The 25,954-nt window shown below is 47.4% G+C and overlaps 1 protein-coding gene across 2 annotated transcripts in view; it reads right to left on the bottom strand.

The window, feature by feature from the left end:
* Positions 1-25,954, bottom strand: part of RYK (receptor like tyrosine kinase) — a 1,007,965-nt gene that overhangs the window by 254,554 nt on the left and 727,457 nt on the right. For both annotated transcript variants that reach the window (XM_069618057.1, XM_069618056.1), the window contains exon 11: positions 261-393. In XM_069618057.1, coding sequence (XP_069474158.1) covers positions 261-393 — 133 coding nt within the window. The remainder of the gene's footprint in view (positions 1-260; positions 394-25,954) is intronic.

The following is a 25,954-nucleotide window of genomic DNA, read 5'->3' as shown; positions in this document are numbered from 1 at the left end:
ATAAACCAAATACAACAAAAAAAAAAGAAAAAGAAAGAAAGAGTAATTTAAAAGTTCTAACACCTCCCTCACTCTCATTCTGACACTTCTAAGACAACAGGTAACTTATCACCAGAAGTCTAGAACAACAAACAGCAAATTACTGTGTCAAGAAGCAGGACATTGTGAAATTGACACTAAAACACATTAGTCCAAAATCACCCAATAATTTAAGCATTGCGACAGATTTGTTTTGTGGCTAGGTGTTTCTTGCTTCTTACCTGAGGGTTGTTTGCCTCCACTAACTTGCACTGTCGAAGAAAAAGCTTGAGGTTTCCCCAGTTTAAGTATGGAAGCAGTACCATGGGTTTCTCAGCTTCTTCTATGCAGACATGACTGATGGGAAGTAGATTCCTGAAAAACAAGGAGAACCATAATAAATTACGTTCAACTAAATATTAAGGGGGCTAATGTTGATCAAAAACCATGCAGAGGAGAGAGGATTGCTGCCGTCTCAGAATTATATATTCTGCCAGGTTGCTTAAAAAATATAATGACTAGCTGCTTTCTCGGTTATGATCGAAGAAAAAAAACAGTACTCTATAAGTTTAGTTTTATAGGATGATTACCCTGTATTCACTAGTAAACTGCAGCTGGAGAATGCCAGTGTCAGATTCATTAAGATCAACAGAATTCTTTATGCAGAGAAAGAAGTTGCTGCACTCAATCAGAAAATCCCTTGCCTGAGGATGACTTTGGAACTAATGATTTTAATACACTTGTCAGGTAACATTCAAACCGCTTCAGTCACAAGCAAAACGTACCTCAAAGAAAAACCTCATTAACATAGTAAGGTAAATGGTGTTTCAAAGCCTGATTTGTCAATTAGCAAGTGATCCAAAATTTCACTAACAATGTATCCCGTATCTCAATGGAGTTGCAGATTATAAAAACATTCTTAAGGATTTTTTTTAAAAATTCATGTTAAGTACTTAGGCCATCTTAAACAAGAACAAATAAAAAGAAAAACCTGAAAGAGTTTCAAAATGGAAACAGCATAGGTATATATCTTATCCCTGCCCAGGGGGAACACGGCTAAGGCAACTGAGATATCCTTTATAGTTTCCCCACACGAATATGTACAGATCCTAAATCTACATGCCTAAACTCATTGGTACGCCTCTGGCCAAAGTGAACATTAAAATCTTCAATGAACCGCTTACTCTGAAAATGCAAAAGCAGAAAAACAGGTTTAATAAAAACTTCCAAAAAAGATTTCCTAGCACCTAGATAAAATAAATTGCAAGTTTAAGGAGGCACTTCCCTAAAGTAGAAAATGACACAAGATGAGGTTGGCACAAGCTTTTAGAGACAAACCTTGCATGTGTGGCATTCTTCAAATGCCAATTCAGAAACCAACTTCTATGGGTGCGTGTCATAGTTCCAAAGCTCACATAGGTGGAGCCAGGGTCTGCAACCTTTAGTTCGCCAGATGTTTTAGACTACACTCCGCATTGGTGCTATTCAGGACAGTTAATAGTGAGGGATTGTGGGAGTCATAGGCCAGACCTTCTGGACAGCCAAAGGTTGCAGACCCATGCAGTAAACGAAGGTCTGACGTAATGGGATCTCTCTACTTCCATTGCCAACTTTCCAAGGCAGATTTATGGAAGGGACCATCAATTCCATTTGCTTAATCTAGTGCTTGCAAACAAATGTGTCATGTTTTCAATACTGGCTTTGCATGGATAGTTTATCCTGATTTATATAAAACAAGTTGCAGGGACAGGAATCACTTAGGGAAGAACCAATAACAATTACAAATCTTGAGAAATCTGATGTTAAAAGTGCCACACTAATGAGGACATCAATTAAAGAGAAGAGGCATAAGTGCCACTACCTCGGAGTACATAACTGAAGTGCCACAGGGCCACTTCTCACCGCTGAAAAGCACGAAAGAGGTGCTATACTTATAGTAACACTAGAGAGGTTTAGAAGGAGAGCTTTCATCCACTGCAATATGTTAAAGTCTGATGCTGCAGAAAAGCTCTAGTGATGGAGACAATATAATCTGTACAATTTAGATAAGTACTAGTTAGAGAAGAATACATTTAATAAGGACATTACATATCAGTAATTATTCAGTCAGCAACCTCCCTTTGACTGGATTGTAGAGCAGGACTACAGCACATCCAACCCCAGTCTAAATCAATACAGTGTAGACAACAAATCAACAGATCTCAACACTGCACGTTTGAAGTACAAGTTCAACTCCCTATTACTTTCCGAGTCTTCCTAGTCACAATCTTTACTCTAGGAGATGAACCCTCAATACTTATTCTCAAATTAATAGCTTTGGATGTTAGTTGGTGACTATAAGCCAAACCTAGATGGGTATTGAAGTTAAGAGAGCCCTTTAGGAAAAGTCAGGCTCCCAGAGGTCCACACAATGCATTGTCAGTTAGCACTAAATTCATTTTGCAGTGAAAGAGAATACGGAACAAGGTACGTACCTGTAACTATTGTTCTCCAGCATGGGTCTGGCATCGATTCACATGCTCATGAATATTCCCTGTTGTCAGTATGGGAATCCCCAGTAAAAGAAAACAGTTATTTTCACTTTAAAACTGTATTTCTCCTCTAAACCAATCACTGTCTTCTGGGTCATACTGCCCTCATCCAATGACAGCCCTCTCCCTAAGCTCCTCCCTTGGTGGCCATCTTCAGATTTGATAAGCACGTAAAGGGGCAGTAGGTACCAAGAAGAGCTACAGAGGGGAAGGAGGGAGGGTTTGCATGTAAATCCATGCCAGACCCATGCTGGAGAACAATAATTACAGGAAAGTAAATTGTTCCTTCTCCAGCATGGGGTCTGGCATAGATTCACACGCTCATGTATAACGATTACACAGCAGTACAGATACACAAGCACGGGAGGTGGCAAGGCTCAACAGAAGTAATAAAACTCACCTCTGGAACAGATTCACCTCAAACAAACCGGTTGCGTAGCACTGCTTGGCCGACTCGGGACTCCTCTCTGGAATCCCTGTGGACGCAGTAGAACCATGTGAAGGTGTGCATGGACCTCCACATTGCAGCCCTGCAGATGTCGAGCAGGGGCACACCAGAGAGAAACACAGTCATAGCAGCGATGGCTCTGGTAGAGTGGGCTCTCTGACGGCCTTGCAGCGGCCTGCTAACCAGTCGATGAGTGTGATGCAGCCAGAGAGCCACCTTCGACAAGGCTTTTTCTTGATTTGCAGCCTCAAAGTTCAGGAACAACTGAGAAGTATTTTGAAAATCCTTTGTTCGAGCCACATAGAATTTCAAGGCACAAGCAACGTTCAGCAAACGCAAGGCCCTCTCCGCCGGCGACGACGGATTCGGAAAAAATACATGCCACACCAAACGTTTGATGAAGTGAAATTCCGGGGGGTATCTTTGGTAAGGTGGGGTGTGTACGTAGTACCACCCATGAAGAGTGTAAAGACAAGTCAGGCTGCTTGCAAGACAGGGCCTGAATCTCCCCGACTCCCTGGCCGAACTGATGGCCACGAGGAAAGCCTTCTTCCATGAGAGAAACTTGAGCAGAGTCTGATCCATAGGTTTGAAGGACGCTCCCATGAGCTTAGTCAACACAACATTGAGTTCCCATGCCTGGGCAGGAGACTTCACCGGCGGGAAAGTCCTGAAGAGCCCCTTAAGGAACTCCTTGATGAGTCCGAGACCACAGCGAAGGTCTGCCCGGGGACCTGGTGTACCTGGATATGGCAGCTAGATGCACCTTCAGTGGCGTAAGCCAGTCCTGCTTTGGCCAAGGAAAGCAAGTATGGCAGAGGTTGCGGAGCCGTGACACGCAGAGGGGTAATCCTCCGAGTCCGGCACCACACAGTGAAGCGTTTCCATTTATGTCTGTAGTACTTCAACGTAGACACTAGGCTCTGGCCCTGGCCAGGATGTCCTTAAATTCTGTAGGTTAAGCATAACCTCTAAACTCGAGGGATGCAGGAGCCATGCCCTCAGTTTCAGAGACCCTGGGTTGTGATGCAGAATAGCCCTCCTACTCTGGTGAGAAGGTCCGGGAACAGCGGTAGCCTAATGGACTAGACCACTGACAGTCGTAGAAAGTCCGGATACCAGTTGTGCCCAACCACGCCAGGGCGAAGAGGATCATCGTGCAGTGGCACTTTAGTGTGTTAAGCACATGCAGGAGGAGTGGAAATGGGGCAGGGTGGAGTGTATAGGAATTGTCCCTCCGAACGAGAAAGCATCCCCCAAGCTCCTTGGTTGAGGGAACCTGCCGGCGAACCTCTGGCACTTGGTGTTCCCCGCCGTCACAAAGATCGAGCTGGGGTCATCCCCATTCGTCAAACAGTCGGTCCATCTGATCCTGGCAAAGCTCCCACTCGTGGCAAGAATGCAGTTTCCTCCTGTGAGAGTCTACAACAGTGGTCTTGACTCCCGCCAGGTGTAATAGAACTAGGAAAATACCATGACGAATGGCCCACTGTCATAGGTCCTGGGCCTCCTTGGAGAGCGCCAGAGACTGAATCTTCCCCCTCCCTCACCCCCCGTTTCCGGATGTAGAACATGGTCGTAGTGTTGTCTATGAAGATTCTCACCGCCTTGTCCTTCAATGACAGTAGGAAAGACTTGAGGGCCCAGAATACGGCACGCAGTTCCAGGACGTTGATGTGTAGGTCCCTGTCCTCCGGTTGCCAGAGGCCTCTGCCATGCCATTGTCCGTTGTGGCTCCCCATCCCTCTAAAGAGGCAACTGTGGTGACCGTCTCCTGGTAAGGCTGAACCGGAAACAGATTCCTGGACGAGATGCTGCCGATTGCCCCACCACAGTATTGCCCAACGGAACTCTTCATTGAGAGAGATCTTGTCCGAAAGTTCCCACGACATTTGCATCCACCTCACATCCAGGAACTCCTGGAGAGGTCTCATGCGCAGTCTGCAGAGGCGAACTCGGTCTATGCAGGACGACAACATGCCCAGAAGCGACTTGATGGATCACACCAGCGCTGCCTGGGCCGACAAGTGCTGCACCTTGCCTTGTATGGTTTTCACCCTCTCCTCTGAGGGAGGCGTCAAGCACGTCACAGTGTTGAGTTGTACACCCAGGAATAGAGCGTCTAGAGATGGCTTCAAACAAGACTTTGGATAGTTTATGTAGAACCCCAGCTCTGTCAGCAGATGTACGGTCCTTGCCATGTGCTCGATTGACAGAGACCGCGAAAGGCACGCACCAGCCAGTCATCCAGGTAGGGGTATACAAGGATGTCCTGTAGACTAAAATGTGCCGCCACCGGGGCCAGGCACTTAGTAAACACCCTTGGGGCCGACTTCAGGGCGAAAGGAAGAGCTTTGAACTGGTAGTGCTGACCCTGAACTACGAAGCGCAGGAACTTGCAGTGCTTTTTGAGTGTGGGAATGTGGAAGTAGGCGTCCTCCAGGTGCAACAACCTCAGAAAATCTCCCTGCTCCAGCTGGCTGAGCACGTGCTGCAACGTGACCATCAAGAACTTTTGAGACTTTAAATAATTGCTGAGACAACTTAGATCCAGAATCGGCCTCCAACCTCCTGTCTTTTTTCGGACCAGAAAGTATCTGGAATATACTGTAGAGCCCCGCAGTCGCTGAGGGACAGGCTCTATTGGCCCCTTCCTTAACATGAACCGCACCGGTATGCAGTGATTATATCCAATAGAAAATAACAAATGACATTACAAATACAAAAACAAAAATAACACCCCCCGAAACAGCGAAAAAATCTATTTGTTATTTTGGTATTAGTTGTTTTGCATTTGTTGAAATTTCATTATTTGTTTTTCGATTTGACGAAATCACATGTAACTGACCGCACCTCCTGTAGAAGCTGTGGCCTGTGTAGTTCTTGCTGCTGTATCACAGGGATAGACGAACACTTGCATTGGAACTCCAAAGTGAGTTCCTGCCTGAGAGAGTCCCGCACCCATCGGTAAAATGGTGATCTTTTTCCCACGTGCTGACAGACTTCGCCTGCCGGCCACCCACTGGGGTGTGTAAGTGAGGTCCCGGAGCCATGCCCGGTTCAGGCCTGCTTGGGGGAAGGAATTCTGCGTTGTGGACGGCGCCGCAACTGCCTTGAGACCGCCCCCTGTACACTTGGGAGGAAGAGCGCGGGGGCTGCCTGTAAGGGGTACTATTGTAAGAAGAGGTGCTGCTACCAAAGGGTGAGGAAACCAAGGCATATTATTCAAGGCCTATTATGGTCACCCATTATTAGTAAAAAAAATGATCAAATCTTAAATAATGAAATGGCAAAAGGAAATACGCAGAAGGCTAAACAGGTAGAATTGTGATTTAGCCTTCTACAAAAATATTCAACATGTCGTGACAAGTTCAATAAAAATATCTCAAACAATGATTTAGTGAAAAAGAGATATTAGACAAAGGACAATCTCAAATAATTTAAGCTAAAGCAATCACAGAGGATTCATACAAGAATAGTGAAAGTAAACAGTGATAATGAATCAACAAAAAGCAAAGGACACAAAGTTATTCTGCTTGAAATCAAATAAACAAATATAAATAAAAAGAAAAAAGAGAAAGAAATGCTACTATCAGAGGAAAAAACCTTTACGTAATGTAGTCAAAGATCCTCTAGGAACCAGCTTGATCTTCAAGCTGATGCAAAACAAACAATACCACCTTTGCAAACATTTTCATTATGTAGCCAGTGGTCCTATAGTCAACCAGTTTATTCTTCAGACTGGTTCAATTTAAACCTTGTGCATAAATCAAAGGTCTGTGCACTAAATCAAGAGCAAATTCATGAGTCAGAAAAAAGTTCTTGTTTGTTGGTTTTATTACTTGTATTGCGCACCAGACCCGAGGGTATCAGGGCGCATTGCATAAGAAGATTTACAGCTTAGTTGCACATAAGGGTAATACAATGCATAATAATTATTCAAAAATACAATGCATAAGAATTATTTAGGTCAAAGCAATGTACAGGGTGTGGAAACAGAAAAGATTGGGTAGGAACATCGTAGCATAGTGATGTTCACGATCATGCAGGAAGATACTCTATCTAAATTATTTACATAGAGGAAGTGAGGTTAGTTAATGGTGTCCTGGAGGAGGTCTTCCTTGTCTGCGTCTTTGAGCCAGTTTATAAGGTTCTAGCGGAAGTTTAGGTAGGGCTGATCTGCTCTCAATGGGAGGGGTAAGGATTTCCAGAGTTGAGCTGCCTTGACCGAGAATCTACTACCCCTGACTCCGGACATCTTAAATCTTGGGACTAAGATGCAGTTGGTGCTGGATAATCTGGTGGTTCTTGTATAGGATTTTCTGATAAGTCTGTCTGTTAGATAGGAGGGTGCTGCGTTATTGAGGTATTTGTAGGTGAGTGAAGCAACTTGATTTTGTCATGTGTCGAGAGCCACTTATTTGATCTTCTGAGCTCAGAGATATGTTCTCTCCTGGGGATTCAGAGTGCTGCTCTCAAGGCGTTGTTCTGGAGGACTTGGATTTTCTTAATAATTTGTTAGCCCCTATATACACAATGCATTACAGTAATTTACTTTGACAAGATGAGCGCTCTAGCCAGGGTAATGCAGCTGTTGTTGGACAGGAAGGGTTTACCTGCTCTAATCAGTTTGCAAGTATATGCCATGGCTGAGGCCATGGCGTTGACCTGCTTGTTGAGAGACAGGGTAGAGTCCAGGTAGAACCCCAAGGTTTTCACCTCCGTGGCAATAGTGATGGTGTTCCTGTCTATGTTAAAGGCAGAGTATTTAGGGCCTAGTTTTTTTAGGGTTGAGGTAGTGCCCAGGATGATGATCGCAGTCTTGTCATCATTCAGGCATAGTCCGTGGGTAGCCATCCAGGCCTGGATGAGATAGACCCCATTCACCAAGGCAAAATCCTTTTCATAATCCCCAGAAAGTGGTAGGAGAATCTGAGTATCCTCTGCATAGTTAGTGTAGGTGGTACCAAGATGATCCAGATCATCGAAAAGGGGCTTCGTGAAGATATTGTATAGGGTAGGTGAGACGCAGGATCCCTGGGGCACTCCGCAGGTGATAGGGTCCACAGTTGCAGTGTGGGAGAAGACTCATAATCCGATTGCTTAGAAAAGATTGTATCCATGCTATGGCTTCTGCTAAGAAGTGAGCGGCAGAGTCCAGATGGCTGCATAGGACCCCGTGGTCCACAAGGTCGAATGCAGCCGATAGGTCCAGGAGGAGAAAGGGGGCCGATTTACCATTATCCCTGAGCTCGTCAATCTGGGCCTTAAGATCTAATAGAGCGGTTTCTGTCCCATGCTGAAGCCGAAAGCCAGACTGGCGTGCTCCTAGTTAAGAGGTTGGATTCCAGGTGTTTTTGGAGTTGTGTATAGGCCATCTTGTCTATAATTTTCAGAAGGAAAGGCACTGTTGTAATTGGTCGGTAATTAATGGGAATAGCTAAGTCTAAAGTCTGTTTTTAATTAATAGGAGCACCCATGATTCTTTGAGGTTGGTTGGGATAATGCATGAAGAAAATGAGGCATTGTTGAGTTTCGTGATAAAAGGGGCTATGTCCCTGGCTGCATCCTTTATGAGTTGTGGAGGGCATTGATCGCCCTGACAATTTGAAGGTTTTAGTGATAGGATATTTTTTCTGTCTCAATAATGGAGACTTTAGAAAACTTAAAGTGAGGGGGATTGGCAGTGGTATTAGGAGAGGGGGCGACTATGGGGGGTGCAGGTTAGTGAGGCTTTTTTCTTGGTGATTTTGGATTGTAGGGTCGTGACTTTATTGGATAAAGCCTGCTGGATGTTGGAGCACCAAGGATTATCTTTTACGCAGTTGTCCAGCACTGGGATGAGGTCTTCCAACTCTTAAGATGACGGAGGGCTCCTTCATGCTTGATTTAGCTTGTGATATTCTGGAATTGCAAGTTTCGCATTTAGCTAGAAGTATTTCACTTTTAGAGAGAGCAGTTCTGGTTCTGAGGCTGGTTTTGTTTTCTTTGGAGGGTAGTGATCTCCAAGATACCTTTCACTGTCTTTTTTTAGTTTGTAATGTTTTCACATGTGGTGTGTACCAGGAGTTGAGGTGGGCATTGGGTTTACTTACAAGCGGATAAAGGTTCCGCCTGACTCAAATAGAAAGCATCAAGAAATTAAGCCAAAAAGGATTCCCTAGAAATTCTTCAGACCGATAGTTTGTGCCTGACTCGTGAATCAAAGGCACCTGGAGTTAAAGCTGACACGGCAGGGGTCAAGATAGTCAGTTGCGTGGTCCTGTGTTAAAGGGCCCTCTGGGGCCCCCTGGTCACTACTGCGTTTCGGCGGCAGGTCAGTGAAAGTAAAGATGGCCGCTTTCTTCAGGGCTGGAGTAGCAGACCGTATAAGGCAAGAAATTAGCCTTAAAACTGCATAAAACCTGAGCGCCATTTAAAAAAACGTTTTTAATTGTGAATGGATTAAAAACAATTATAAAAAGGCAAAACTGCTCACTGTGGGACTGAAAAAGCTTGCCACGGGAGCTGGGGGTCCCCTTTTCTTTGCACATTTGTATCCCAGGGTCACTGAAATCGCTGGACATGTCCTACGGTGTGTGAATCATGGGGAGAGAAACCTCAAACCCCACACGGGCACCTGATGGAGCACTACCAAAGAGGGATGTGTGCAACATGGCCTGTGGTCTCAGTCGAAGTGCTGAACGTATGGCGAGTGGGGGGCCAAATGAGATCAATGGCCTTAGAATTCCTCATCTGTAGAGAAAGAATGGAGAAGTGGGGAGGGGGAGAAAGAAAAAAAGGGAGGGAAAGAGGAAGGGTCAGGGGAAGGGAGGGGAAAACAGGAAAAACCAGTGGAAAGAAAAAGAAAACAGAAAAATGGTCCTGCGTGAGTCAGAAATCTCAAAATCATGACCTATTATTTATGTGTGGGGATCTCTAAGAGGTCGATACATAATCTGGGCATTGTACCTGAGCGTGCATGTCACAAAGACAGCAACTGGCACAGCAAACTGCACATTGCTAGGGACTGCACTCTGTTTCGTCCTGCACAGAAAACAGCTGCAGGGCCTCCAGCTGAGTGAAGCAAGCTCATGGCGCCATGTGGAGAAACAGCGTCTTCGACTTGTGTTCAGGTTGCCAAGGAGACCGCAATTGCTAAACAGGAGCGGCCGTCCACAGGGGTGCAGATATCAGTGGGCGCGTCATGGGTGTGTGTGTTGAGAGGCGCCTATAGCGAAGTGCCCCACCCAGACGTGTGACATCAACTGTGCTGGCGCTGCCTCATCAGATCGCAATGTGATAGGCCAGCCCAGCGAAGTACTTTAGTTGCATAATGCGTTGAGCAGACGAGGGAGGGGTGAGGAAAATAGTTCCGCTGCAAGAGCAAATGATTTGTGTACCCCATCCGCCCTAAAGCCGGTATATGCAGCAGACAGAAATGTCAGATGGAACAAATTCACAGACGTTGTTCGTCTATCTCAGACGTCTGCTGCCTGGTATATATATGCACCGAATGCACCAAATGGAGCGATGTGCAAATGTATCATGCATCCTAAAAACATTAAACTGTCCATCTATGTGTCATGAAGTCACATGAAAAATCACAAGAGACAAAAAAAAGATCACAAGAAAAAATGGGGTAAGGGGGAGAGACCACATACACTGCCCAACCTAATTGGATGTGGAAGGCCTTCATAGAGGCACATTCGTTCGCACACGAACAAAGGGCGAGCAAACATCAAATGCCCCCTATCCTATTGGTCGAGGTAGGTGCATGTCCTCAATGGGAGAATCCTGAAGGGTAACTAGACAGTTGAAATTATAATCACAGCCATAGTGGAGTACCGGACAGAGAAATGTCCATACAAGATTGGTCCTGTCTAAAAAATATATAAATTATTTATTAGATAGATACCACAAAAATGTGAGGCGGGCAGCCAAGCTAATGGGGCAGGAATTGTTCATTCAGGTCCTGCTTGAAAAAATCCAACCTATGGATCCACCTGCATTCCAGGTCTAGCAAACAACCTGATACATTAAGGCCAGCACGGACCTGTCCCAAAACCCACCATTTCAGATCATCTGGAGTATGGCAGACTTCAGCATAGTGTTGCACAAGGGGGGATGATACGTTTTTTCCATTGGATTCATGAACGATGTTCAGATATCCGAGTCCTCACACTCTGTATTGTTTGCCCCACATACCGTAGTACGCACATCTTCTGGGCCACATTGAACTGCTGTATTTTGCAAGTAAATTGGCAGACGGAGCATGAGCCACAGGGATAATGTCCCGTTGGGGTTGGGGTTCGAAGATTCCAAAGACTTGTTTGTGGGATCTTTTTAGTAAAAGATGAGTGGACCAAGTGCTCTTTCAAGTTACGGGGCCTTTTGAGTGTAAAACGTGGTTCTTGTTGGTTCGGTAAACTGAGCTTAATAATGGGTCAGTACTTGCGTACGATTTTCTTGATATCGAATACATGTTGGCCATATGTCACCACACATGTAATTTGGTCATCTTGATTTTGAGACCATCCCATTGAAAGAACGTTACCAGGTAAGAAAGTAACTTGTTCTTCGAGGGGATTGGGTCCTCCGACGTATTCCATATCTATGACAGACTCCCAAAGCAGTACCAACATATGGAGGAGGGAAAAGAATTTAGAATATAGAAATTTAGAATGCCCAATCAAATTGCAGAATAAAGGACCGCCTCGCCAAAGGCCAGATCCTGCCCATGGATAGAATCGAGGGAGTAGTGACGTACAAAAGTATGGACGGAAGCCCAAGTGGCTGCATCACAGATGTTACGAATAGGAACACCCCTCTGCAGGGCAGTAGAGGCAGCCATACCCCTAGTAGAATGGGCCCGTAAGCCTACCGGAGGGTACTTACCCGCCAAGCGGTAACATTCAGAAATTGCCAAGATAATCCATCTAGACAAAGTCTGTTTAGTCACAGCTTGTCCCAAACGCCTTCCAGCGAAACCAATAAAGAGCTGATCGTCCACTCGGACCCGGGACATGCGAGAAATGTAGAAACTTAAAACTCTCCTAGGATCTGACCTATGGAGCCTCTCCTTACCAGGATGTGGAGGAGGATAAAATGCCGGAAGAATAACCTTCTGGCTCAAATGAAATTCCGACACCACCTTCGGAAGAAAGGAAGGACAAACTAAGGACAATCCTGTCCTTATGAAACACAGCGAAGGGTGGCTTAACTGAAAGTGCATGCAACTCACTCTGCGAGCGGAAGTGACCGCAACTAAAAACACAATTTTAAGGGTTAACAGCCTCAAAGGACAAGAATGTAAAGGCTCAAACGGAGCACCCACAAGGAATTTCAGAACAAGGTTCCGCCGGAAAGGTGCCAGCGGAAACACATTAGTGAGGCCTTAGAGAAACTGAGAAATTAAAGTAATTTAAAAAACACTCCTCAGACGAGCGCTTAAATATAGACAGTGCCGCCAGGTAACCTTTAACAGTACCCACTTCCAGCCCCCTGTGGGCCAACGAAAGCAAAAAAGACAGAACTACAGGAATGTCACATGAAAAAGGATCCACATTCTTAACCCTGCACCAGTCGCAGAACTTTCTCCAACAGAAACGGTACAGGGACTTTGTTGCTGGCCGTCTGGCCGAAAGCAACACCTCCATCACGTCTTCAGGGAGGTCCCAATCCTTATACCTCAACCTTTCAGGAGCCAAGCGTGAAAGTTGAGGGATCTGACGTCTGGATGGAGAACCTGACCCCCCCCCCCACCTCCCGTGAGAGCAGGTCGTCTCGCTAGGGCAGATGGACAAGTCGAGAAGGTCCGGGTACCATGTCCTCCGAGCCCAAGCTAGAGCAATGATGATCATTCGGGAACCGAACCTCCGTAACCTCTGCAGCACTTGAGGGATGACGGGGACTGGAGGAAACGCGTACAGCAGTGCGAAGGACCACTCCACCACGAACGCGTCTCCTAAGGCTCCTTTTGGAGGAAATTCCTGCGAGCAGAACCTTCCGCACTTCCGGTTGACACTGGAGGCGAAGAGATCTACCTGAGGGGTCCCCCGAAGGGTGAAGATCTCCATGAAAATCTCCTGAGCCAGCTCCCACTCGTGAGAAATGGCGCTCTGCCTGCTCAGAGCGTCCGCCGTCTCGTTTTCGTCTCCGGCCAGATGAACTGCTGAGATCAAAACTTCCTGCTGGATGGCCCAGAACCAGAGCTGCATCGCCTCCCTGCACAGAGGAAGTGACGCTGCCCCCCCCTTTTTGTTGAGGTACTGCATGACCATTGTGTTGTCCGTCAGAATCAGGACATTCCTTCCTCGCACACTCGGCAGAAAATCCTTTAAGGCAAGCCTGACGGCCCACAGCTCCAACAGATTGATGTGGAGTCTGGACTCTGACGGAGACCAACGACCACTGACTGTCACCTCTGGCCAGGGTAGCCAAAACTTAGCCCCCTTCATCAGATTGCCGTCGACGGCCCATCACAGAAGGTCCTGGGCGACGGAGGGCGGCACCTGAACGGGGTCCGACATCCTGCCGGAGGACTGCGACCACTGCATCTTGAGGGCCCACTGCAGAGATCTCATCCGCAACCTGGCCTCCGGCACCAGAAAAATTCAGGATGCCATGAGGCCGTGCAACCTCAAGAACTCCGGGAGACTCTGGGCATGTTGAAACTTGTGCACCATCTGCTAAATGTGATGAACCCTCACCTGGGGAGGAAAACTCTGCCCCAGGGAAGTGTCTAGCACTGCGGCTCCGATGTACTGGAGCCGCTGGGTTGGCGTCAAATGGGACTTCTTTAAATTGAGGGAGAAGCCCAGCCTGTGAAGGGAGTGGCAGGTGACGGACAGACGATTCAGGACTTGGTCGGGAGAGCACGCCCTGATCAACCAATCGTCCGGGTAGGGGTAGACGTGAATACCCCTTTACCTGAGATACGCTGCTGCCACCACCACCATGAGCTGAGGTCAATCCGAACGGCAGGACCCGAAACTGAAAGTGCGAGTGGCCAACCACGAACCTCAGGTACTTCTTGTGCTTTGGCTGGATCGGCACATGAAAATAAGTGTCCTTGAGGTCGAGAGACACCAACCAGTCCTGAAGTTGAAGGGCCTGGAGGACTTGAGAAAGAGAAACCATCTTGAACTTGTCCTTCCTGAGGAGCTTGTTCAAACCACGCAAGTCCATGATGGGCCTCAATCCCCCGTCTTTCTTTGAAATCAAAAAACAAGGGGAATACCATCCCTTGTTCCTCTCCGCTACAGGCACCAGTTCTATGGCACCTTTTTCCAGCAGGGATTGAATTTCCTGCGCAAGGAGCGGATCCAGACTCTTCAAAGAGAGATTCCCTGGTGGATTGTCGTGAGGCCTCTGCCAGAAAGGAAGACAGTAGCCGTGGGCTATGATCCCCAGAACCCACACATCTGAAGTAATGGCACGCCACTCTACAAGATGCTGCACCAGCCTTCCCCCAACCGGCGAACCATGGGACATGGCCTCATGACTGAGCTGAAGCGGCTGCCGCAGTGCCTGAGGGCAAAGAGGCAACTACCCGAGCGGCCTTGGCACCTCGAGTACCCTGTTTTCCACCTCTGGCACTCCTACGGTGGCCCCTTTGACTTGCAGCTCCTCTCTATTTACTAAAGGATGAGTAATATCGAAAGGAACCTCCCCTACATTGCATCCCGAGGACGAAAAGGCAGAGGTTGGAGAACTGCAGCGCTCAACGACTTTGCTGCAGCTTTGGAGGTCTGCAACCCCTCAAGGCTCTCGTCAGCCTTGCTGCCAAAAAGATGTTCACCATCAAAGGGCTTGATGAGGACCCGTGCCTGCACATCAGGAGCAAAACCTGACTTCCGCAACCATGCAAACCTGCGCATTACGGTGCTCACCGCCATGGACCAGCTGACACAATTTGCCATGTCCAAACCCGACTGAACGGCCTCACACATGGCATCCTTGCCATCCTGTACAAGAGCAAGAAAACCATCCAGTTCCTCCCCTTCGGGAATATGTTCAGCAGCCAAGGAAATACAGTTCCACAGAGTGTGCGTGAAACATGACAAGGCACACACAGAGTTGGCTGCCTGTAAAGCCATACCCCCTGAAGAAAACACTTCCTTCGCCCAGCCATCAAAACACTGGTCGTCCCCTATCAGGAAAGATGGTAGGGTACGATGCCTGCTTTGCTGGGGCCCTGGCCGCCTGCACCACCAAACTCTCCGGAGTGGGGTGCGTGGTCAAGTAGCTGGGGTCACTACTGGCTGGGCGGTATTTTCACGGCAAAGACTTGCTCACTGCCGGGAGACACTCTGGAGCAGTCCAAGCTGCAGCCACCCTTCTTTGCAAAGCCATATGGAATGGCAGTACCGGGTCAGTTGGATGACCTTGGTCGAGGATTTCCATCAGTTCATCCTGTAGAAAATCCACAGGTGGCGCAGACCACCCCAAGTATTCCGAGACCCTCGACATAAGGCACCAGTACGAAGACTCGGCATAGGTGCCAGGCTCAGGCTGACAGCACTCCACCTCCGGAGAGGTGTCCAGACCACTGGCATCATGCAGTGACTGACGCAGGTCTTCAATCTGGCTGTGACCAGACAAAATCTCATCAGGCACCAATCCTTCCTCAGATCCCTCATCCCTCTCAGAAATATAATCCAGAGGTTGGAAAAAGGGCACAGAAAAAGGGACAAAGACATTCTTAGCCTAAGCCAGAGCATTTGGGGGGGGGTTCCACCGTGCCACGGGGTACCTCCGACAAAGCAGCCTCGAAAGGCGTCGAGGGCGTCGACGGAATCGGCATCGACGTCGAGAGAGGTGCCGACAACTTCGATGGCGTCGACACAGGCCTCGAGGGCGGAGCCCTGAGCGTGTCCTTCGACAGCCTGGGTGCCGATGGCGTAGACGACTTCCTCAGAGGCAGAGCCTCGAGAGAGAGTCCCTCGAGGACCTCGGTGCTGCAGGCGTCGATGTCTTCCTCGAAGACTTCACAGGCTCACGCGGTCTTGAGGCCGTCGAGGACCAGGACCTGGAACGGGCATGTCTAGAGCGACCATCCTTGTCCGACCGGGACCTCGAAGGCGCCCGGTGGTCGCGACGACCGCTCGAGCCCAAAGGCGTACGAGTGGTGTCTAGTACGGTCACGGCTGGCGTCCTTCGACAGCGCGGACGGACCGGAGCCCTGCGATTGAAAATCGCCATCTCCAATCGGAAGGAATCCCATTCCTCCGGAGTGGAATGCTTGTTGGGACAAGCATCCCGCCGACGGGCGGAGTCCTCGGATGAGGACGGGGAAGGCGACCTGTGACGGCGTTTCTGTGAGTGCCTCGAAGAGGCAGAGGAATGGCGAGACCGACTTCTCGACCGAGACACCCCCGGACTCACGACGACAATGCAGAGAGTCGCCCCTTGAATCTTCCATCCAAAGTCCAGTGGATCGCGACTTCCGGGGCTTGGCCACCTTACCCACCGATGGCTTCTTCTTACGCTCCTACAAGGCTTTCGATGTAAGCGACTGGCAGTCAACACAGTCATTCGTATCGCAGTCCTCCCCGAGGCACCAGAGGCAAGCATTGTGCATGTCAGTCAACATCTTGGACCTGCACACCTGACACTTCTTAAAACCCGACCGTGGGGTGGAAGAAGCCGAAGACATCATTTCAATACACAAACGAACAGGTTCGAAGAACCGAAAGAAAAGGATTCAGGAGAACCAAGGCACGCCGAGATCTCCAAAGCGAACAGGTTTGCGTAAAAAACGGAACTGAGGCTATGGGCGTCGTGCGTCCTACTTATAACATCCGGTGAGGTCGACTCGACGGAGGCCCTCGAGGACAGCGTATCGGCATAGGACGCAGAAAGATTTTCCGAAGCAGCACAGCTGTGGTGATTACTGTCAGATATGGAATACGTCAGAGGACCCAATCCCCTCGAAGGCAATGTTCTGGGAGTAAGTAGAGTCACAATCCGTGAATCTTGCCTGCTTCTTAGACTGATATCAACCTCTTCGGGTATCCTCCTGAGTGAAGCCTTTTACGGAGGAGTGTTGCATTTTGGTAGAAGTCCTCCAAAGAGGTGCAGTACCTGCGCACCCTGAGGAACTGTCCGTATGGCAGGTTCTCCTTAATATGTTTAGGATAATTACTAGTAAAGTCCAACAATGTGTGCGGTCTGATGGCTTGCGATACAGACTACACGATAGCTTCTCTTTGCAGTGGTTGATTTTGAGGTCCAGGAGGTGTACGGTTGAATTGCTAAACTCCATAGTGAACTGAATGTCACTACTGCATGTATTGAGCCAGGTGTAAAAGGCTTTTAATGATTCTTCAGATCCTTCCCATATGCAGATGACATCGTCGATGTAACGTCGCCATTGCTTGATATTACCCAGCCAGGGGTTCAGATGGATGTGAACATACTTCTTCTCAAACTTTGAAATAAAAAGAATGGCCAAACTGGGGCGAGGTTGAACCCATGGCTGTGCCTCTGATCTGCAGGTAGAATTGATTATTAAATGTGAAAATGTTTTTTCCAAGAGCCAAGGTCATTAGTTCAACAATGAAAGATGACGGGACACAAGATTGTAAAATGGTCTCCGTCAAATGTTCATATGCACAGTCAATGGCGGCTGATTGGGGAATGCTGGTGTACAGGGACATAATGTCCATCGTTACCAGGTATTGTGCGCTCGGGTTGAAATCAAGACCTTCAAAGATCTGTATGCTGTGCATGATGTCTAGAATATATGATTCAGTCATGATGCTGATAGGTTTCAGGAAATATTGTATAAACTTGCATACCGGTTCGAGCAGAGACCCCCAACCAGAAACTATTGGTCTGCCTGGGGGATTGAGAGCATTTTTGTGAAACTTGGGTAAGGCATACATACACGGTGTACGACCTTCAGATGTGGTAAGAAATTGTGATTCTTTTTCCTTGATCCAATCTCGCTCCAAGACAAAGGACACCATCTCTGAGATCTCCAGTTTTATTTCAGGCGAAGGATGTTTCTTGAGGGGTTGATAACTTAGTGTTGTCTGAAAGTTCCATGACCATATTAGAATATTGATCAGTGGTCATGATGACGATTCCCTCCCCCTTTGTCTGCAGGTTTTTATAAAGGTATCTTGGTTGCCTGCACGTTCTTTTAATGCTTTTCTTTCTGATTTGATGAGATTTTGGTGTACCCTAGATTGTTTTTTTTTGCTGAAAGACTTGAAGGAAGATTTAGGATGAAGACCTTTATCAATTATCTCTACGCCACCGTCATACTCTAGAAAGAAAGAACAAAGTTTCACAGTTCATAGGAACCGTCGTATCTCGAGTTCCATATTGTACCAGTCTGGGTTGGTCGTGGGCACAAATGTTAGACCTTTCGAGAGAACGGAAATTTGTGCTGTGGTTAAGTCTGTTTTCGCTAAGTTGAAAATTGGTAGATCAGTATCCACTGCACCATATATCTCCTCCGGTGGCGCCTGCGCTGGCCTTGGTATGGAGGGTTCCAAAATGGTGGTCCCCAGCCTGCTCCTGGGCCACCTCTGCCTAAAAAAGGCGGAGGCGGTGGATGATGTAGTAATGATTGACCGTACTGATTATATTGATAGGATCTGAAGTTGTATTTGGATCTGTCATCGGAAGAGTTACTACTAGAACCAGAGAAGGTGACCCACCTTGGACCCTGTCTTCCAGCTGGAGATGGTCCTGTTTTTTCAGAGTTAATATACTCATCAGTGGTGTAAGGATAAATTCCTTGATATCTTTCTGCAGTTTGTTCGTTTTTTTGGTCAAGGTATTGGATTTAAAGATGTCCAACTGTTTATTGATCTCCCCGATTTGCTCATTTGCATTAGTGATCAACGTGCTGGTGTTAAATTTTGCTTCCTCACTCTTGTGTTTTTGTAATTCTACACTTATGCGTTGGGCAGTTGTAATCATAAGGGGTACTATAATACTTTGATGATCTTCCTGGCTTTCCTCTGGAGGAGTGAATTGAAGAGGAATGGTGTTGCTGCAAAGTTCCTAGGGAACGTCCCATCTCTGTCTCAGTCTTCATCACCTGCAAAGAGTCGACGGCTTTTCCGAAGAGGTTTTCCCATGTCGAACAGCATATCCAGCACCTTTGTCTGACTGTCCGGTCTGAAGTTCGTAGCCTTCAACCAACCTTGACAGCGCAGAGACACCCCGCTGCCCATCTGCCTCAACCTTCTTATCCTCAGGTAGAAAATCCAGGATAGGGCCCAGCTTGTACCAGAGTTCCTGGTCATAATGGGACAAAATTGCTAGTGCGTTCGCTGCCTTGATGGTAGAGGCTGCCGTGTAAATTATCCTCTTGCCCATCGCATCCAGCTTCTTCCCTCCTGGTCCAGAGGTATCATGGCTGCCGATGACTAGTTTGCCGAGAGTTGCTGTGGCCAAGATCACCGAATCCGGCGAGGGTGGAGACCTTGGGCACCTGGGAGCTGAGTCAGGTACCCTGTATTTCTTCTCCAATCCGTCCTGTTTCATCTGGGCTGTACTTGGGTTCTTCATAAGGGCTAGGCCCTCTTCCCAGAGGTCATCCAGGAAGCGAACGGGCATAATGGTCTTCCTTGACTCGCGTCGTTGGTACAGGAAGCCTTCTTTCGTCTCCTCAGGGGCTAACGGAAACAGCTTGAGGCCCTTCAGATGACCGAATAAAAAGAACCAACTTCGTCCGGAGGGTAGGCTCTATGGGTTTGTCCGCAAGTGGAGTCTCTCTGTCCGCTGCAATCAAATTGTCCTAGTCGGTAACAGTAGCTTTGTACGTGCGGATCTGGAGTTCCGGTAGGAGTCTTATCCTGACGAGGTGGTGGTGGTGGTGGTGGCAGGGTCGGATAATGCGGAGGACCACCTCCCCGGACTTACTGTTCAGCGGGGGAAGAGTTTACCTTCGGAGGCTCCGGAGGTGCCGGCCCAAAGGCAGTATCCTCAGTTGGATTTAAAGTGACCAGTGTGTGCAGAGTGGATAAAATGTCCAGAGGCCCGTCCTTAGGTCGAGGGGTAAACAGATCAAACAGATGTCAGATCTGGGCTAATGCTTCTCCTCTTCTGCACCGGGGACCGAGGTCCTTCCTCAGGTTCTCCATCTCTATGGTCCAAGCAGCATCCCTCGAGAGGATCACCGTTCTTGTCAGTACTGGAGTAGATCTCCTCCAGTGTATCCTCTGTAGCCTGGCAGTCCACATACATGGGAGACTCCACATGTGGGACGGCTTCCCTCTCCAGAGGTTGTTGGGCCGAAGTGGCTGCCTGGTCCCTACCTTGCACTGGTTCCTTCATTGCTGATTCGCCTTGAGAGCAAGAACATCCACTGGGCAGCTGCCACCTCTTTTCGGGACCCGCTCTCTTTCAGAGCTTCGGTGGTTGTTGATTTAGACGACAGCTTGCGGCTGCCTTCGTCGACTGTGCCATTATTGACTCCGTAGACTTGGCCTTGGTTGAAGCCTTAGCTGGCTCTGATGTGTCCTCCCCAGACTTTTCCCCTCGGACTGTCCGCGGACACAGTTTGGACGGAATAAATGACTTTCTCTTCAAAGATGCTCCCCTCATCAGCAGGCTCACCATGGAGGAGGATGGTGGTGGTAGCGAACGCCTCTTGCCCGACTCGGGACAGACATCAGTGGCGAAACCCAGCAGAGCTAGCAGAGCTTGGCCTTCCTCTTGGGCCCACGCATGCAGGGCATCCTCACAGGATATCAACCTCCTCCCGGAGGAAGAACAGTCCTCGGACCGGCCGGTCTTGGATGAAGCTTGACCCTGCCTTGCTGCTTCATCAGAGGCCTTGCTCAATTTGAGCCACACGGACAGATCCTTCTCCTCCGGCAGCCACAGGCGTGCAGACGTCTGGTGTGGGCTCCCCAGCCTTCCAGGGAAGCGTCCGTGGTGACCGTTCCCTGGTATGGGGGGGGGTTTTGAAAACCTGTTCCCTGGACGATGCTGGAGGGAATGCCCCACCACCTTATCGCCTGACGGAACTCCTCGTCGAGTGGGATCTTGTCCGCTAAGTTTCCAGACACCTGTATCGAGCGAGCGGCCAGGAACTCCTGAAGACATTGCATCCGTAACCTGCAGAGCTGGTTAAGGTAGATGCAGGATGATGACATTCCGAGCAGCGACTTAATGGTTCGCACCGTGGCGGTCTTCATCGTCAACATTCGTGCTCCCTTGAATGGCCGCTACTCTCTCCTCTAAAGGTGACGCTAAGCAGGAGACCGTATGGAGCCTGGCTCCTAGGACCAGCGTGTTCTGCGATGGTGTCAAGTAGGACTTTGGATATTTTTTTTAAATATTTTTAAAAAACATTTCTTTATTGAATAATTCGTACCTCACTGACAGTGGCCATACAATTATGCATTTTTTTACAATGACGGTGTTCGGAACGGCTTCTTTACACAGCACGTAAATATCTTACACATTATAAACCAACATTGCAGAAATGAGAGCCTTCACTACATACATCTAAGAATCGATCATATTGGGAGCCCAGCCAGGTTCCAGGCGGGAATAGGAGCATCCTATGCTTGTTGCCTTTTTCCGAGGAGGGTCACATCCAACCGTTTTAATTCCCTGCTACAACAACAAACTGTTCCATCAAGTGGGGGCCTCCCGTGTCAGTAGAAAGCAGGCTGATCACGGAGAACAACCTGCGCCAGGCCCCCAGCCGAAGCACCAAAAGAAAGGGAGGCCAAGGGGACCAAAATAGTCCAAAAGCATACTAGAGAGCCCAAGCGGGGACCGCTGCCCGAGGGTCTACAACTCTGCCGTCCCCCAGAACTACAATGCATGATCTAGGACGAAGCAGGAACAGTTGGAAGGCAGGGGGAGAGGAAGAGCGGGGATACCCACCCAAGTCAACACAACCCCTTGGGGGACCTATGTAGCGAAGGAAGCTCTCTCCAACAACGGCCAATCTGATAGGCACACCCCCCAACCCATGCGGGTCACTGAACCGGCTCCCGCCGGCAAGAACAGTGGGAACCCCCATCTCCAGATCAAGGAGCAGTACCACTGATAAAGAGAAGAGCTGAGATAGGGGTGGGGGGCCACGAGCGGGAGCCCCACACCCAAGATCTGCAAGCGCACCACCACACACCCAAGATCTCTAGCCGGAACAGAGTGGACAGCCGCCCAGAACACACAGAACAAACTCCACAAATCCAGGCTGGAAATGTTGAGAAACAGGATGAAACACACCGCAGCTACTCTTAAGAACCCTAAAAAAGGGCAGGATGGATCGCTTACAAAGATATGGGAGAATGAGACAGAATCTGCCGGAGAACAAGATACGGAGGACTAGCAGGCACACTGTCGGAACTCCCTGGTGGGGAGAAGCTGTAACGCAGGCCAGCCAGAGCTCCAGCAAAGTTGGCGGTAATGTCCCTGGCCTTGGGCACGCTTCTCCCATGTGGGTCTTTGGCGGGGCTTGTGGCGAATACATTCTGGGGAGATTTGCGCAAGTCGGACATCTTTGGATTCCCACGGGTGTCTTCTTTTCAGAAATGCATGGGGTTCCCTGTTTTCCTTGGTGGCTTCGACACCCTAGGCCCATATCTGTATGGTGTGCCCTCCAGAAAAATTCCTGAAATTCAGCTGTCCGAAAAAGACTTGGGGTTAGCCGTGTTTTAGGCTTTCCCCTTTGTGCCCAGGTAGGTGCACCCACACATGTGAGGTACTGTTTTCATGGGGACACCTGTGGGGACACGGGAAGGTAGGTCATGTGTTGTTGGCTGTGTGTTTCGGTGGGTGGCCAGAGTGAAATGTCTGAGAATTGTGTTTATTTCTAGCCAATTTCAGAGACATTTCCCTCTGTCCATTCACTGAAACATGTTGCCAACAACAGATGTTCCCACCTGTTCCCAGTTTTCCTTGGTGGCTTGGACACCCTAGGCCCAAATCTGTATGGTGTGCACATGAGTCAAAATCCTGCAATTCTGCTGTGCGAAAAGACTTGGGCTTACCCATGTTTTCAGCTTCTCCCTTTGCGCCCAGGTAGGTGCACCCACACATGTGAGGTACCATTGTCGTCGGGACACCTGTGGGAACGCGGGACGGTAGGCATGTGTTGTTGGCAGCTTGTTGCGGTGGGTGAGCCGAGTGAAATGTGCAGAAATTGAGTATTTTTCACCACATTTCAGACTTTGCCGGGGGTTCTGGGTAATACATTCTGGGCCGATTTGCGCAAGTCAGACCTCTGCAGATTCCCACAGGTGTCTTCTTTTCGGGAATGCATGGGGTTCCCTGTTTTCCTTGGTGGCTTGGACACCCTAGGCCCATATCTGTATGGTGTGCGCTTCAGCAGAATTCCACAAATTCTGCTGTCTGAAAAGACTTGGGGTTAGCTGCATTTTCGGCTTTCCCCTTGGTGCCCAGGTAGCAGCACCCACACATGTGAGGTACGGGATTCGTCGGGACACCTGTGGGAACGTATGGCATTTGTTGTGTTTGCTTGGTTTTCATAACGTTTCGACCCATTTGCTGGTGCCCTTTATCAGACAACCCTTTAATTTCTCAGACGTGCCCTACATTTAGTCGCTGCTTTTTTTTTTTATTTGTCCATGGTTCAGAAATGAACATTTACAAAATATCCATATTAGAAAAATACATATACAAATAAAACTTTAAAATGTCTCAAGAAAAAAAACAGATTTAAACCATAACGAACAACATAAGATCCAATTTCCTCTCAAACATCTTGTACTTCAACATTATTCCTTCCCAATTCTTTTTCAATTTGTTTCAAAAGCCATCCCAAAGCATAAATCAATGGCCGATGACTACAATCATTCTGTTCCACAGAAATTCTAAGCCGTCCTCAAATTGATTATTTACAAACTTCAACAAATTAATCCTCTGTATTTTAAAATGATTACAATATAATACAAGATGTTTCAGTGTTTCCACAGGTTCATTACAGAGAGGAAAGCGACATTTTAACAGTCACCTCATCTCCCTTCTTTTTCCACTGATATGTTCTTTCTCTTGTATAATATAAGGTCACCCTAAATCTCATATATGCTTTTCTCATAATCCTACAAGGGAATATTCTTAATAACCTGACCGGCGAGTTCTTTTCCTTGGAAACTTAGCATATTCTGTATACATTTTATAATTACTTATCTTTTGCACAGTCCTACACCAGTCATGCTCAAATAGTTTCTTTTTAGCATGACCTGGTCTCAAGCATAAAACTGCACGCGTTATATCAGCCTCAGATAAATAAGACAGCATCTCCTTCTGATACATATTTAATGAGGGGACATTATGCAATCATAAGTTTGTCTCCAAGTCCTGATGTATGGAATTTTTAGACAGCGTTATCATTTTTGCATAATTAGTTAATTGCCCCCATTTCCTTCTTGTGGAAAGTGCAATCAACCCAAACTCATGTCTGAGTATACTATTTGGCAGAGATAGTTGTAGATGAAGTGCCAGTTTCCAATAAGCGACCCTGAAGAACATCTAAATATTCACCTATGTTCAATAAACAAACGTCCAGCGAATACAAGAGAACACTTTTGATTTTTAAAATTCATGAATTCTATCAAGAGCACTAAGGAATATTTACAATACTTAGCCACAATTATTTTTAATTGCAATAAAAGTGGTCTGGCTCTTATATTCAGTTGATCAGCCCATAGCTTAATCGAATTCCTCTCTGCCAAATAATAGCCCAGATAAATGGTTTCTGCTGGGTTCGGACTCCAATTATTCTCCTCTGCAAACTTCTCAAATAAATTCAATTTATTCTGCAATCCTGATGGAGTTGGATCAAAGAAAATTAGATTGTCGGCAAAAGCTAACCATTGCAGACGAAGCATTCCTAATTTAGTTGAGAAGAGGTTTAGCTCCTGCAAAAGATGGTCTAAATCGGAGATATACAGATTAAAAAGAGTTGCAGCAAGGTTACATCCTTGCTTCAGGCCCAAGAATGTTTTTATTGGGTCTGTAGTTGCTCCCTCTTTCGTAATTCGTATTTTATAGGATGTATTAGTATGCAGTTGGACAATCCAATATATTAGGATTGCAGTTATACCCATTTTTGCCATTTTCGGCAATAGAATATTTCGAATTACCGAGTCAAGCGCCGCTGACATATCGATTAGAGCCATGTAAGCAGGGCATACATCTTTGCCTTTAGTACCAAATAACATGTCAGATAATATGGTGCCATTTAAGAGTATTCATCGACTTCCTAAAGCCTATTTGAAATTTTGAAAAAAGATCATATTTATTAATATATTGTTCTAGATCGTAAAGTAACAGTCGCTGCTTTAGGCACCATACACTTTTGTAACCTGCACAAGTGAACTACCCTTGAAAAGGTCAGCATGTGCTCTTTCAAAAAATGTATGCTTGCCGTTCCTCACCACATTGGTTTTCCTGATTTACACATGCTAAGTATGTCTGCTCAGGCCGTAAGCATAAAACGCCTGTGTACCATGGCTCCGTTTTTGGCTTGTGGTATTGCTTGTTTTGTGAAACACTACAAAAGAATGTGCGATTTCCTAACTGCAAGAGTAGGGGGAATGTAGCAGAGCACTGCTTTTCTCAAAATTCATAGAAGCCATTGCCGTACCAGGCCAACCATGTCCACCACATACCTTTTTTTCCAGTCATTTTCCCACTTTTTCCCCAAACTAGTTGTTGCCTGACATGAGCAAATCACCCCTTCTAAACTTGGAATGTTGTCTACTTTTCAGAAATGTATGCCTTTCTGTCCTCCAATCTGGCTGTCCTACCCTTTTCTACCATTCCGCCCACGCATGTCCAATTGGCAAAAATTTCAAAAATCGCCTACCTCTCACAAAACGGTTGATAACCACATCAAAATATTTTTTTTTTGTTTTCACTCAACCAGTTCTTGAAAGCCAGGAAATTGGGGAATTGAGCACAAACCATTTGCTCCTAGCTCTTACAAGGAAAAAAAACAAGGCTTCTTTGTGCATCATTTTATTGG

The sequence above is a fragment of the Ambystoma mexicanum genome, chromosome 10 (assembly GCF_040938575.1).
Source record: "Ambystoma mexicanum isolate Mex_15411 chromosome 10, UKY_AmexF1_1, whole genome shotgun sequence".
NCBI classification, from domain to species: Eukaryota; Metazoa; Chordata; class Amphibia; order Caudata; family Ambystomatidae; genus Ambystoma; species Ambystoma mexicanum.
This window is presented reverse-complemented; position numbering and strand designations above follow the sequence as displayed.